At 41.8% G+C, this 15,960-nt stretch overlaps 1 protein-coding gene across 1 annotated transcript; it reads left to right on the forward strand.

Annotated features, from left to right (window-relative positions):
- Positions 1-947: 947 nt before the first annotated feature.
- hcls1 (hematopoietic cell-specific Lyn substrate 1) lies at positions 948-15,960 on the forward strand. The gene is made up of 16 exons (XM_034163563.1): positions 948-1,053; positions 1,525-1,610; positions 1,687-1,760; positions 3,313-3,442; positions 3,530-3,654; positions 3,725-3,780; positions 3,858-3,967; positions 10,623-10,728; positions 11,729-11,839; positions 11,929-11,984; positions 12,058-12,127; positions 12,206-12,354; positions 14,656-14,775; positions 14,855-14,987; positions 15,059-15,124; positions 15,212-15,960. The coding sequence occupies exons 2-16, from the start codon at positions 1,527-1,529 to the stop codon at positions 15,346-15,348; spliced, it is 1,527 nt and encodes a 508-aa protein (XP_034019454.1). The 5' UTR covers positions 948-1,053; positions 1,525-1,526; the 3' UTR covers positions 15,349-15,960.

Here is a 15,960-nt window from a genome sequence, read left to right on the forward strand (position 1 = left end):
GAATATCTTAATTTAAATTTACTATTTAAAAAAGGGGGTTTTCTGACCTGAATATGGCAATACCATTTTCATTTAAACCAGATGTGCAAAAAAAAAAAACGCAATTGTTTTGTGGCCTTGGTGGGTGCGAGTTGTGCCCTTCTAATTAATAAGCCTAAAAACGGCCGTTGTTAAATTCTAAATGAAAGATTAAATTTTCTATATTAGTGTGACCAGCTGTGAAGAATAGTCATTCCAGATTTAATTTAAAAGTCAAGAATATATGCGGGGAGGAGGAGTAAAAATTTATTTGATTACGTGACAAATCTGCTTATAAATCAGATTTAATTTGAAAATATGACAATACTTTTAATTACTTAAAACTAGAGTGTAAGCCTGCCCCCTACTGTTGGTCATAGCTTCACGTAATGCACGATTTATTTATTTCATTTTTCTTTTTGGTGGGGGTCATTCACGAGCTCAAAGTTTTAAACGCAGATTCATATGCAAATGGAATCCCGCAGGAACCACAAACGTCAAATTATTTTCAATAATTCGTTTTTTTTTTTTTTTTCCCGTCTCATTGCGAAACACAAGTTTCGGTGAGTACTTGAATGCAACATTTCCAATTTAACTTTTTTTAAAGAAAAAATAATATTGGTTAAAAAAAGATGTTAAATACTGAGAGAAATACGTTCTTGATCATTAAAATTATTAATTAAAAAAATGATTAATTCATTAAAATTATTAACTTACGAGTGCGAGTGAGTACTTGTTGCATTCAAGTACTCACCGAAACACAAGTTTCGGTGAGTACTTGAATGCAACATTTTCCAATTTTAACTTTTTTTTAAAGAAAAAATAATAATATTGGTTAAAAAAGATGTTAAATACTGAGAGAAATACGTTCTTGATCATTAAAATGATTAATTTACGAGTGCGACATTTGCGCTATTTGCACGAGGGCGCGTTCATGTTTGCGGAATCCGCGTTCACTTCTGCAAAGTGTCGGAGGTTTGAGCACAACTGTAGCAGCGGACAAAAAGTATAAATAAAAAGAAACTGGGGAGTGAAGGTAATTTACTTTTAATTTAACTTTTTTTACATGTCTTTTATTTGACGTTACATGAATTAAACCGGAAGTTCTGCAATTAAATTGTAACACACGAAAGTCTGTGCAGTTTTATATATATATATATATATATATATAAATGTACCGAGTAATAAGTTCCTAAAACAGCAAATTAATGTGGCTATCAATTAAGAAAATGTCATTGGAATGTCCAAATCAGTGCTGATCTTATGAAGAAATTACATTAAACCTGATGTGCCTGTAAATATATTCAGTTTTAAAGGTCCATAAATCTAAATTATATAGCTGTTGTATAATGCCGTATTTTTTATGAGGCATTTTAATCTTCTGGCAGCATAATGTTAGTTTATGTGTTCATGCTTTGTGTTGAAAGTGACTTCCTTTTTTGTGACGTATCAAATGTCAATGTAAGAACGAAGACAAAAAGCTGAATAAAGTGATTTTATTTCACCAGATGTGGAAGTCGGTGGTGGGTCACAATGTGAAGATGAAGGTGGATGCAGAGGGGGATGACTGGGAGACGGACCCGGACTTTGAGGTGCAGGAACCTGCTTGTTTTCAAATGGTGACTTCATAGTGCTTGTTCATTTACAGCAAATTATTGTGTGTTTCAGAATGACATCTCGGAGCAGGAGCAGCGGTGGGGAGCCAAGACGGTCGAAGGCTCTGGACGCCCACAGCACATCAGGTAAAAAGCTGCAAAAAAAGCTGTTGGTGGAAATAAAAGACTCCGATACAGGAAGAGGAAGTGAGAGCAGAGCAGGCCATTCAGACAGCTCAGGTCTCCAAATATGGCTAATACGTGAGTGGTGACACCGGCAGATATGAACCGCGTCACTTTCACAGTGCAACACGGACAGATTGTGCCTATGACCACTTTGCAAGCTGAATATGAGCTACAGAACAGAATTTGTAGAAGATGTGCTTATTTTTTTGTGTACCACCTTGCAGTGGCAGATCTAGAGGGGGGTGTGCCCCCCCCCCCCCCCCACTTGAAGTTTGATTGATCATTTCTGACCGAGATGCAAATAGATGATCCCAAAACTACCTTCTTTGCAACCTAGTGTGTCTCAAAACACTTTAATGTAACAGTAACAGGAAGACAGAGGACGGGAAGGAGAGGAACGGTAGTAGCCAGTAAGACAGGAGCGGGCAGTATTTCTGATATTTATATTTGTATTTACATTTTGCAAATAGTTTTTTTATTTTTACTTTTATACTCTGTGTGCTTCTTACCCCGGGGTGCTGCTATACAATGCTGCTGGAACCTCAATTTCCCTGAGGGAGTCTTCCCAAGGAATTAATAAAGTTCTGTCTAATCTAATCAAATCTAATATGTACTTTCTATACAGCTACTCAGACTAGAGCCTGACGCATGCTGAATTTTTTTGAGGGGGGCTGATATGGTACCGATATAAGGAAGTTACAAAATAAATGAATGTGTGAGGCTTTATCAAAACACATCCAAGGAATTTGACTCAGGTTGGACTTGCTTCCAGTACTATCAAAAACTGGACAGCTAGATATGCCAGCAGCCTCACATCGGGGTGAACGTGAGGCATTATTTGTAAAATGCTTTGAGCGTCTGATGCAGATGGAAAAGGGCTATATAAATGCAGTTCATTTACCATTTAGATATAAACAGGACAAGGATGAGGTAAGGAGTAATAAAGTGACTGCAGTTTGGACCACAGAGTATGATGGCGTGGTAATAGTGTGCAGGTGGAGATACCATGTGCCTCTTTATGTTTACAGCTAAACATGAGCTTCATTATAAATAACTATAAAAATGATCAACAATCAACAATTTATCACACTGCCGTCACAGTGCCTTCATTTGGATTGGTAGTTGCCATGTCATATTGCTCAGCATTTGCATAATAGACTTCTCATCTATTTTGGCCCCAATGAGCTGGTGGTATAGCAACCACTTGTCTCTTGTTGATGTAAAACGCCCTCTCTGATTGAAAACAAATAGTAGCTGGTTGCTCTGTCTTTTGTAACTAATGTGACCAAGGGGTGATGGGGTCCCAGCCATGACAGTATTGTAAATAATGCTGTTGGAGCACCCTCTGCTGACCACAAGATATAAGGGCACCATTTTCAAAAGACAAATTTTCATACCTGCGGAAATAATGGATGCAGATCTGTTTTGTGAAGGGCTCATGTTGGCCGATATTATGGCGAACTGATATATTGGATGGGCTCTAATTCGGGCGTCCATGTATGTGATCAATCAGCATTGCAGAGCTCAGAAACAAAGTCTCAGTGGAACACGAGCAGGTGAAGCAGAAGGAAGACAGCAAGAATCCCAAAGCATCCTATGGCTACGGAGGCAGGTTCGGAGTGGAAAAGGACAGAATGGACAAGGTACCACAAGTGTACTTCTTCATAGTCAAGACAACATCATTAGTTCGACTTTTACCCTTTGTTCATGAACGTCTCTTGAATATCCAGGTGGCCGTGGGTCACAACTATGTGGCCCAAGTTGAGCAACACTCCTCCCAGACCGACGCTGCACGAGGGTTCGGTGGGAAATTTGGTGTTCAGAAAGACAGAGTGGACAAGGTGAGAAGATGGACGTCCTCGATTCTTTGTCTGCTTGATGTGCACAGTTGTTCCTAAATGTGGCGCTCCGTTTTGTCCATGCAGTCCGCCCATGGGCTTCGAATATAAAGCCGAAGTGACCCAGCACGCCTCTCAGAAAGGTAGATCCCTCAAGCGCATCATTAAAAGTTGTGCCTAGTTGTAGTGGAGTCATTTTGCACATTTCTATTGGTTTCAGACTATTCAAAGGGATTCGGAGGAAAATACGGAGTGGAGAAGGAAAAGGTGGACAAGGTCGCAGTGGGATACGACTACACGGGAAAGACGGAGAAGCACCAGTCACAAAAAGTCAGTTTATACGAATGTCAGGTCACGCCTGGGAGCGTGCACTGGTGTCGCATCCACCACAACACAGAACCAAGAGTCTGGATGGCAACCATCCAGACAGACAGTCATTCCTACCTCTTGAAATAACATTTTCCGCAGCCAGGGGAAATGTTACATTATGTCTCTGTGTTACTACTAATTTTGACAACTACTGAATTCAACATATTGTGCGTTTTGGCAGCTTTATGAACATTTGTTACATTTAACCAGTGGTGGGCACAGATAACAAAAAATTAACTTTGATAACAAATTATCAAAGATAACTTTTCAGTTATCTGATCAAGATAAACGATAAACCACCCAAAAATGTATCAGAAGTTACACATAACCGATAATTCCATATTGTCTCTGGTACATTTGCAACTACTAATAAACTGAATTTGAGTTTTAACGCCACAATAGCTTCTAGTAATATTAAAAGTGACAACAGACCAAACAATGAGGCCACACTTTTGTCTTTGAACATCCTGCCCCTGCTGGAAGCTCTTGTTTACTACACAGCTTCCAGCACAGAGGCACCCTGAGAGCAGCCATAAAGCGCAGCTCTCTATCAATCACAACGCTCGGTCAGGCGGAGGTCTTGGAAAATAGTCATACTGACTTATGGTTTTGATTTATAAATAACATTAATACCGTAGAATAACTCCATAATGTCAATTCTGTCATTTGTACAAAGTTAAAATATAACATCGAGGTCTGTTAGAAAAGTATCCAACCTTTTATTTTTTTCAAAACCTGATGGATTTGAATCACGTGTGCTTGCATGAGCAAACCTGACCTTCGTGCGCATACGTGATTTTTTTCACGCCTGTCGGTTGCGTCATTTGCTTGTAAGCAGCCTTGTGTGAGGATGGGTGGAGTCTCTCGTCGTTTTTTCTTTGCAAGGAAATGGCGGAACGACTGGAGCAGCGCGACTGCATCAAATTTTGCCAGGAACTGGGTGACAGCCAGGTGGAAACCATTCGGATTATTCAGATGGCTTTCTGTGACGATCCTCTGGGCAGCACACAGATTAAGGAGCGGTACAACCGGTTTAAAGACGGCCGCACAATGGTGGAGAGCGCGCCACGCTCCGGTCGGCCGTCAACATGCTGAAATGACCAGATCATTTCCAAAGTGAACGCTGTGATGATGTGGGACCATCGTGTGACTATCCGAGAAATTGCGAAAGAGGTGGACATCAGCACTTTTTCGGCACATTCCACTGTGACAGAAGATTTTGCCATGAAAAGAGTTGCAGCGAAATTCATCAGCACGAAGCTGATGACGCAGCAAAAACGCCTCCGTGTTGAAGCCTCACAGGACATGTTGTGACATGCCCAGCTCTTGCACCATTCGGAAGATTCAGACGGCTTTCGGTGGCTTTTCAGTTGTGTGACTATCTGAGAAATTGTGGACGAGGTGAGCACGTCACAACATGTCCTGTGAGAATTCAACACGGTGGCGCTTTTGCTGTGCCATCAGCTTCGTGCCGATGAATTTTGCTGAAACTCTTTTCATGGCCAAATCTTCTGTCACAGTGGAATGTGCCGAAAAAGTGCTGATGTCCACCTCTTCCGCAATTTCTCGGATAGTCACACGACGGTCCCACATCATCACAGTGTTCACTTTGGAAATGACCTGGTCATTTCTGCGTGTTGATGGCCGACCGGAGCGCAGCGCTCTCTCCACCGTTGTGCGGCTGTCTTTAAACCGGTTGTACCGCTCCTTAATCTGTGTAATGCCCATAGGATCATCACCGAAAGCCGTAAGAATAATCCGAATGGTTTCCACCTGGGTCGCCCAGTTTCTGGCAAAATTTGATGCAGTCGCGCTGCTCCAGTCGTTCCGGCATTTCCTTGCAAAGAAAAAACGAGAGGAGACTCCACCCATCCTCACACAAAGGCTGCTTACAGCAAATGACGCAACCGACAGGCGTGAAAAAAATCATGCATGTGCACGAAGGTTCAAGGTTGGCTCATGCAAGCACACAGTGATCAAATCCTCAGGGTTTTGAAAAAAATAATAAGGTCGATACTTTTCTAACAGACCTTGTATATCTTTTAATGTTGAAATAATGCACTAATTCTTGATGTTTTGTAACAAACACAGACAGATCGCAAAGGATTCTGGAAAAGTGCCTCTGCTAAACACTGATTGGTTCAGTCATGCATTGTGTAAACCAACACATTAATGTGACGTGTGTCATGTGTTGGTGTTTACAGATAAATGTGCTTTTGTAAAATATTCCATTTTTTTATTTGTAAAAACAGGCATTTTTATGGAGCCCTGGAAGTGACATCGCAAATTTTTGCATGTGGAGAGAATGTGCGCTCATTTTATTAGTGCCGTGCGCACATTTGATGATGTTGTAAAACGAGCAATCATACTGTGTTGACACATAAATGTTGGCTTTACACTATGCGAGTTTTGGCCCTTTTCAGATGATTTTTTCGTTCGTGCGAGAATTTTTTGGACCGAGTTTCAGGTTAATTGTGCGTCCTGCATCGTGTAGTGTACATGGAGTAACAAGCTGCGTTTAACATCTTACGACCACCTCCTGATCGCCGATCATATGGTCGAATGAAAATCAAACCTGTTTGATATTATTCTGGTCGGCCGCCATGAGGTTATCCTGCTGCTGAGAGGCTACAAGCATCCAACCGCTTGCACTGTGCATGTGCAAACACCGCAGACCTGTCTTGTAATGTTATTTTTTTGTTGTTGTTTTATTTTGTTTTTAAACTTAATTTGTAAAAAACAAAAAAATTTGCAAAGCCAAAAAGTTGATTTGACAACCGTCTGATATAACCGGGTACTTAGGGCGAATATTGCCATGAACACTACTGGCCAGTAGATGGCAGTGATGGCCTGAAAAACTTGCCAAAACAAAATCCCAGATAATCCGTGTCTGCTACGGCCTTATGGCCTCAGACAGTGGATTCATCTCTGTGCTCGTCCTGTTAGACCTCAGTGCAGCTTTTCATACTTTTGACCATAAAATTTTATTACGGAGATTAGAGCATACCATAGGTATTAAAGGCACTGCGCTGCAGTGGTTTGAATAATATTTATCTAATAGATTGCAATTTGTTCATGTAAATGGGGAGTCTTCTTTGAGCGTCTGATGCAGATGGAAAAGCGCTATATAAATGCAGTCCATTTAGTTAAACTGCAGGATTGTCTTTCAGACATAAAGACATGGGTGACCTCTAATTTCCTGCTTTAAATTCAGATAAAACTGAAGTTATTGTACTTGGCCCCACAAATCTTAGCAACATGGTGTCTAACCAGATCCTTACTCTGGATGGCATTACCCTGACCTCTAGTAATACTGTGAGAAATCTTGGAGTCATTTTTGATCAGGATATGTCCTTCACTGCACATATTAAGCAAATATGTAGGACTGCTTTTTTGCATTTGTGCAATATCTCTAAAATTAGAAAGGTCTTGTCTCAGAGTGATGCTGAAAAACTACCGTATTTTCCGGACTATAAGTCGCACTTTTTTACATGTTTGGCCGGGGTGCGACCTATACTCCGGTGCGACTTATAAATGAAAAATATACCGGTAGGATCTCAATTAATTTACTGTAACAAAACAATTTTACGTGACAGAGTCGATCTATGTTTTAAAATGGCCACCGGAAAAGGAAATGCAATGCATCATGGGCACTGTAGTATGACGGCCATCCTATAGTTCACGCTGGTCACGATAACCAATCAGAGAACAGAACTTTGGACGCGTATTCCTCACCTCACCCACAGCGTGTGAAGCTGACGAACTCGGTGCTTGCTGTTATTCCGGCTTGGCGAACAGAACAGCTTCAACCCTTGGATATCAATGTGAGCAGAGTGTTTAAGTTGACGCTGAGAGCTGCATGGGAGCACTGAGCGACGGCGGAGGATTAGCGTCTCCACTTGGAAGGAGCTGGATCGACACCGCTGGGAGGTCATGAGCTGCGCAGGTAGGTGCTGCATGGTTCGGCTCGCAATGTGGTCCGCAAAATACAAACATATCCGTAGGTAAAATGCAGCTCACAAGAGGGCACTCGAGGCTTGTGTGACTGTTCCTGCGACTTCTGACTACCATAGAAAATAAAAATTTTAACGTTACTGATAACATAACAAGACAACGGAGAAGGCCCGAAAAAATGCCACCAAAAAGAAAATCATACTCTGCAGATTACAAGTTGCGACTGGTGAAATATGCATCCGAAAACGGTAGCCGTCACAATATTATCTGAACTTTTCATGTTAACATACCTGTATGTCCATGGGACTTATAGTCCAGTGGACCTTATTTATGGTTTATTTTTCTTTATAATGGATAAAGTGGCTGGTGTGACTTATACTCCGGTGCGACTTATTTATGGTTTGTTTTTCTTTATAATGGATAAAGTGGCTGGTGCGACTTATACTCCGGTGCGACTTATAGTCCGGAAAATACGGTAATTCATGCATTTATTTCTTCTAGGCTGGACTATTGTAATTCATTATTATCAGGTTGTCCTAAAAGTTCCCTGAAAAGCCTTCAGTTAATTCAAAATGCTGCAGCTAGAGTACTGACAGGGACTAGAAGGAGAGAGCATATTTCACCCATATTGGCCTCTCTTCATTGGCTTCCTGTTAAATCTAGAATAGAATTTAAAATTCTTCTTCTTACTTATAAGGCTTTGAATAATCAGGTCCCATCTTATCTTGGGGACCTCATAGTACCATATCACCCCAATAGAGTGCTTCGCTCTCAGACTGCAGGCTTACTTGTAGTTCCTAGGGTTTGTAAGAGTAAAATGGGAGGCAGAGCCTTCAGCTTTCAGGCTCCTCTCCTGTGGAACCAGCTTCCAATTCGGATCAGGGAGACAGACACCCTCTCTACTTTTAAGATTAGGCTTAAAACTTTCCTTTTTGCTAAAGCTTATAGTTAGGGCTGGATCGGGTGACCCTGAACCATCCGTTAGTTATCCTGCTATAGACTTAGACTGCTGGGGGGTTCCCATGATGCAATGAGTGTTTCTTTCTCTTTTTGCTCTGTATGCACCACTCTGCATTTAATCATTAGTGATTGATCTCTGCTCCCCTCCACAGCATGTCTTTTTCCTGATTCTCTACCCTCAGCCCTAACCAGTCCCAGCAGAAGACTGCTCCTCCCTGAGCCTGGTTCTGCTGGAGGTTTCTTCCTGTTAAAAGGGAGTTTTTCCTTCCCACTGTTGCCAAGTCCTTGCTCTCGGCCGAGACGGTCGCATTTTTCTCTTCTCCCTCCCTCCTTGTCTTTCCTGCTTCTGTGGCGTGTTGTCTGTGAGGCTGCCAGCTTTGCTCTTCTGGAAACAGCAAAAATGGATCTGTTAAAGAGGTCTCTGAACGCAATTGACACTATTTTTTCTACAAGACACTTGGGAGTGGAGGACCCGACCTGTCCTGCCGGGACACATGTGATGGGTTACGTGATGGACAGTTGAAGGAAATGGCAGGTCATGTGCCTTTACACGCTGTCTGTGGAGGACGTCGAAGATATGTATATATTTGGCATGGTGGTGACTGGGTTCCTGCTGTGTGGAGCGGGCATAGCGCTGGTTTACCAGAAAATTAAGAAAGTGGAAGCGGCAATAATTGGCCCGTCCAGGCTGCCCCACATGATTGATTCAATTGGAAGGGCAGTGTCAGCTCAGTCGGCGGGTAACCGCACGTTGGAAACCATCTTTGGTAGGATGGCTGCACTGGAAAACCGCATTGATCGTCAGTAATGACCACATCTCCTCTCCTAATTCAGATGTATTGGAAGCCACTCTGTCTCAGACTGTGGAATCTTTCAGGTGTGTGCTAATCTGGATTTTCATTCTGCTTCCCAAAACACAGCTGCACTTCAAGGCCGCTGTGATAAAAACCTCCTGGAGAAGAACAATGCTCATGCTCAATAACGTCTATAAACCAGAGAATATTCACGAGAGTTTAGGCACTAGAGTTTAATGCTGCTGTCCGTGGAGCCTGAACAGAGTGTCTGAAATGCATTTGTCCTGTCGTGAATGTACTGAGATTAGACTATCTTACCCATAATGCACTGCTGGGCACAGTATGTGCTCACTAAAACCTTAAAATTAGCACATTACTTTAAAACTAAAACATATATCTGATATTTTCACTTTTTAAAATGTCAGACATGACAGTAATTTTAAATAACTTGTCCAAAATTTGTTTGGTTAAAATTTGAACCATAAGTTAATGTATGCTTCTGGATGACTTGGGTGATATTGATAGCGTATCGCTATGGTGTTAAAGAAAATGTTTTTTTTTTTTTTTTGTGAGACCAGTTCTCTTTTGCTTGCAGAAGATAGTGGTTTCTTCTGAAAGCAGCTGTCTTCTGTTTGCAGAGGGTAGAACTATGCATCTGTTAGGAAACTTTTAACAGGTAGGTGCTCAACTGATTTTAAATTTTAGAAGTGTTTGTCACTGTTCATCTTTGTTTACTATGTTATTGGGTCTAAAAGTTATCGGACAAAAATATATCAGAAGATAATTAGTCCGATAATGGTTTTTAAAGTTATCTAAAAAGATAATCCGATAATGAAAACATTATCTTCAATAATTATGTTATCGGATTATCGGAACTGTGCCCACCACTGCATTGAATTACGCAAAAGGATTTGGAGGAAAGAGGAAAGTACGGTGTGGAGATGGACAAAATGGACAAAGCTGCTTTGGGCTACAACTATATTGGAGAAACAGAGAAGCACCAGTCACAGAAAGGTTGATGTTTATCATCTACTTAAAACTGATTATGAACAATAGATAGAATACACTCCCCACCCACTTTATTAGGTACACCTGGCTAGTACCATGTTGGAGCCTCTTTTGTGTTCAGAACTGCCTTAATCCGTTGTGGCATAAACTCAACAAGGTGTTGGAAACATCCCTCTGAGATGCTGGTGCATATTGACACTCAGTCGCCCATTCATCTAGTCTGCCCGTTCTCACCCGACATCAACAAGGTATTTTCGGCCACACAACTGGATATCTTCTCTTTTTGGACCATTCTCAGTCAACCCTCGAGATGGTTGTGTGTGAAAATCCCAGTTGATCAGCAGCACCAACAACCACGTTCAAGTCATTTAAATCTTGTTTCTTCACCATTCTGATGCTCAGTTTGAGCTTCAGCAAGTCGTCTTCACCACATCTTGATGCCTAAATGCGATGAGTTGCTGCCATGCGATTGGCTGATTAGTTATTTGTGTTAACAAGCAGTTGAACAGGTGTGCCTAATAAAGTGGCCGGTGACTGTCTGACCAGCTGACTTTTGCAAGTAAAAGAAACTGACAATCTGATTTCAAGCTCGCTGCAGCTTCAACCGCACCTGCTCCTAATTTCCACCATGCATGTGATGATCAGCACAGCTAACTTGAAGTATAAAGCTGCAGGTTTCTTGGATAAGCATCACTTTTCTAATTGTGCCGACTCTAAAACTCATGCAAACATTTATTGCAGTTGTTGAGTTTGCAGCAGAGCAGGTTGAATTACTACAGTAGTGACTGTTATCTCGTAGTTGCTACAACAAGACACTCAATAGAGTACATTCTTACACCAAGGTGCAACAGTCACAAAAGTGCTGAACAATAACACGTCTTGCGTTTTCAGGCTCTGCACCAAAAACACCCGCCATGTTTCCTAAAAATGTGCAGCTCTTGTTGGTGAAAGAACACATGCTGAGCTGTAGGATTCATCTTCTCTGCACTGACTCATTTTTCACCAGATTACTCAAAGGGGTTTGGTGGTAAATTTGGTGTTGAGGAGGACAAAGTGGACAAAGCCGCTCTGCGTTACGATTATAAAGGAGAGACGGAGAAACATCAGTCACAGAAAGGTGAAGAGCCGTGCGCGCGCACACACACACACGTGTGTATAATCAAAGCTTACAGAGAAGTCAGACTGATGTTGCTGATGTCTCTTTAGATTACTCTGCAGGTTTTGGAGGCCGTTATGGCATACAGTCAGACCGCATGGATAAGGTCAGACCTGAAACACAGCGTGAACACACACAAGTGCTTCTCAAAACTCATCTTTTCTCGTTTTAACCTCCAGAGCGCCGCTGGCTTCTCCGACATGGACTCTCCGACCTCTGCTTATGAGAAGACGCAGCCGTTTGAGGCCTGTGAGTTTGATTTCGCCAACGACTGGCAACACGCAGGAAGTTACCCCGTTGGATTCACTGTGATTTCCGTGTTTGCAGCGAGCATCGGCGCAGAAAACCTCAAGCAGCGTTTTGAGAGCATGGCCAAGACTTCAGGTGAGGAGCAGAAGAAGAAAGCAGAAGAGGAGCGAGCGAGGAGACAGGCCAGAGAGAAGCGAGAACAAGAGGAGGCCAGACGGCGACAGCAGGTGATGAGCATGAAGAAAAGAGTGTGCGCCAAACAGCAAAAATGATTAACCTTCAGATTTTGAGTTGGGATTAATGTGTGAAGATTATGTGACTGCTGTTTAGGCAAAATTAACTTCAACTGATTTTAATTCAGGTCTGCATAAAAAAGAGAAATCCAGACATTCTGAGCAACACTGACATTTAACGCGTTCTTCCTCTTGAGAATTTTTATCATCCCTCCAAGTTTTAGAATCGGCTTGTGAACTTGCTTCCGAAACACAAGATTCCTGATTCACCACGTGGGAAACCACCTGCTTTCAAGGACCACGGACGTCATATTAAAATATCAAAAATCGACTGGCATGTCGAAAAATGTTATGTTCAAAATACAGTACTGTTAGAAAAGGGGGTGTTCACAATAATAGTAGCATGTGCTGTTGATGCTACAAAATCAAAACTATTATGTTCAGACTGCTTTTTTAGCAACCCTGTGAATCAGTAAACTAGTATTTAGTTGTATAACCAGTTTTTCATGATTTCTTCACGTCTGCGAGGCATTAATTTTGTTGGTTTGGAACCAAGATTTTACTCATTTACTGGGGTGCTTGGGGTCATTGTCTTGTTGAAACACCCATTTCAAGGACATGTCCTCTTCAGTATAAGGCAACATGACCTCTTCAAGTATTTTGACATATCCAAACTGATCCATGATACCTGGTATGCGATATATAGGCCCAACACCATAGTAGGAGAAACATGCCCATATCATGATGCTTGCACCACCATGCTTCACTGTCTTCACTGTGAACTGTGGCTTGAATTCAGAGTTTGGGGGTCGTCTCACAAACTGTCTGCAGCCCTTGCACCCAAAAAGAACAATTTTACTCTCATCAGTCCACAAAATATTCCTCCATTTCTCTTTAGGCCAGTTGATGTGTTATTTGGCAAATTGTAACCTCTTCTGCACGTCTTTTATTTAACAGAGGGACTTTGCGGGAGATTCTTGCAAATAAATTAGCTTCACACAGGCGTCTTCTGTCACAGCACTTACAGGTAACTCCAGACTGTCTTTGATCATCCTGGAGCTGATCAATGAGCCTTTGCCATTCTGGTTATTCTTCTATCCATTTTGATGGTTGTTTTCCGTTTTCTTCCACACGTCTGTTTTTTTTTTTTTTTTGTCCATTTTAAAGCATTGGAGATCATTGTAGATAAACAGCCTATAATCTTTTGCACCTGTGTATAAGTTTCCCCTCTCCAATCAACTTTTTAATCAAACTACGCTGTTCTTCTAACAATGTCTTGAACGTCCCATTTTCCTCAGGCTTTCAAAGAGAAAAGCATGTTCAACAGGTGCTGGCTTCATCCTTAAATAGGGGACACCTGATTCACACCTGTTTGTTCCACAAAATTGACAAACTCACTGACTGAATGCCACACTACTATTATTGTGAACACCCCCTTTTCTTTTTTTTTTTTTTTACTAACAGCCCAATTTCATAGCCTTAAGAGTGTGCATATCATGAATGCTTGGTCTTGTTGGATTTGTGAGAATCTACTGGTACCTTGTTTCCCATGTAACAATAAGAAATATACTCAAAACCTGGATTAATCTTTTTAGTCACATAGCACTACTATTATTCTGAACACTACTGTAATAGCAGTTTAAAAAAGTGAGTAAAACTGAAATCCTTAGAATAGCTTTTATTTTGATAAACACAAATGCACTGATAATGCCGCACATGCTATTCCGAATCAAAACTTCAAGAAATGTATGAAATTTGTGGCGGATACATGCGATCAGCATGTCCATCTGTCTGTCCATTTTTGCTTGTTAGTGTGATATCTCAAGAAGCAGTTGACCAGTTTTGTTCATATTTAGCATAAGGCTGTACTTGGGTCACACACACCCCCCCCCCCCACCTCGACACTTTGTATTACTGATTTTTGGGGATCTGGGGAGGTCGTTTTGAACGCAACTCCAAAAGTCTGAAACATTTCTGAGAAACCAAATGAAATGTGGAAAAGTGCCAACATTTATCCATTTGGATTAAAATTAAAGGATTCTTCCATTGATAATTTCTCCAGTTTTCAAGAAAATCAGTTTGAAACTTTGAGAAAATGAGTGAAAAGTGGAAAAAAAAATATCTCAACACACACTTTCAGATTGTGATCAACAAAAATTTTATGAGACTTTCTGTAATTCACTTCAGATCAGCTGATTACTCTGTAAATAATGATCCAGCTAATAATGGACAGCAGTCACATGACCTCCCTATTCAAATGATCAACATGCATATACGAGTTTTCATTTCACTCAGCAGAAGAGAGAGAGAGAGGAAGAAACTGCTCCACCACCTGTTCCAGCTGCAGCTCCAGAGTATGACCGCGTACTCCCAGAAATCCACCAGCACCTCCAGGTCACCGAGGAGCCGGAGGGGGTGAGGCACTGCGGTTTAGCCGATGTCACCTCCAGAGGTTCAGATCATGTAACCAGTTTGCTTGTGGCATTTCCTAAAGGAACCAGAGTACGAGGAGCCACCAGCTTTGCCGCCACGCTCAGCTGATTTCCTGGATGATGTCCTGCTACCCGCAGCGGAGGAGGATGACGACGGGCTGTACGAGGACTTCACCGAACCTCCTCCACCAGCAGGTCAGACACCGAGGCGGCTCTCAGCTCGACTGATGAGTGCCCTTCTGCTTAATTCCACTTATCTTTTCCAGATCTGGATAATGACTATGAAGATATTTGCGGTCAGAAAGCTGTTGCCATTTACGATTATCAAGGAGGTAAAAACTGATTTAATTCCCAATTAACCAGTGCGATCGTTCGTAAACGCCGGTGGCCATAAACCTAGTCATCTCCTTTTCACACAGAGGCAGACGACGAGATCTCCTTCAATCCAGATGACATCATCACCAACATTGAGATGATCGATGAGGGCTGGTGGAGAGGGGAGTGTCACGGACATGCTGGGCTTTTCCCGGCCGCTTACGTTAAACTGATGGAGTGAGCAGCGGCTCTCTGCAGGGACAAGACCCCATGAACTTTCTGACCGGTCTTCCACAGCTTGTCCCAGATGCAGCCTTGGATCCAGCCAGTTTCCATCTGTATACTTTTCCAGGCTCTTAAACGGCATGTTATCGAGCTCTACATTTAGCAAAATAAATAAACTTAAAAATTCACCTTTTCTGATACAGTAAGTATGAATTCATGTGAGCAACAACTTTTGCAGTTAACATTTAATCAGGTAGTGCTTCACATCACTGTTGCTGCACTAAATCTTCAAATAGACACTTCTAATTGTACACGATATAACATCAGACCTAGTCCTGGTTCTTCTAGTGGAAACGTGCACAGCACCTGTTGAGATAACGTACTCGGTCCCTGTGTTTGCAAACGACAGATTCTCGGGTCGCGTTTTACTTTGCGACACCTCGATTATGGACTTGCATCTCTGTGACGGCAAGCGTCTGATTGCAGTACAACCGCTACACACTGTACCTGCAGTTAACCTGTTTGAGTCAATAAAACATTGCAGCTTATATGTGCAATTTGTGGGTTGAGGTTACTGTTGTGAACTTGATACGGTATGCAAAACATATAAAGGGAAAATGAACAAAAA

Source organism: Thalassophryne amazonica, chromosome 22, assembly GCF_902500255.1.
Source record: "Thalassophryne amazonica chromosome 22, fThaAma1.1, whole genome shotgun sequence".
Taxonomy (NCBI): Eukaryota; Metazoa; Chordata; class Actinopteri; order Batrachoidiformes; family Batrachoididae; genus Thalassophryne; species Thalassophryne amazonica.

Excerpts from the sequence above, each read along its gene's own strand:
- hcls1 (XM_034163563.1), top strand. The coding sequence starts at position 1,527 with ATGTGGAAGTCGGTGGTGGGTCACAATGTGAAGATGAAGGTGGATGCA. Across the intron at positions 1,761-3,312 it reads GGACGCCCACAGCACATCAG|CATTGCAGAGCTCAGAAACA; the intron begins GTAAAAAGCTGC and ends GTGATCAATCAG. Across the intron at positions 14,988-15,058 it reads CGAACCTCCTCCACCAGCAG|ATCTGGATAATGACTATGAA; the intron begins GTCAGACACCGA and ends TATCTTTTCCAG.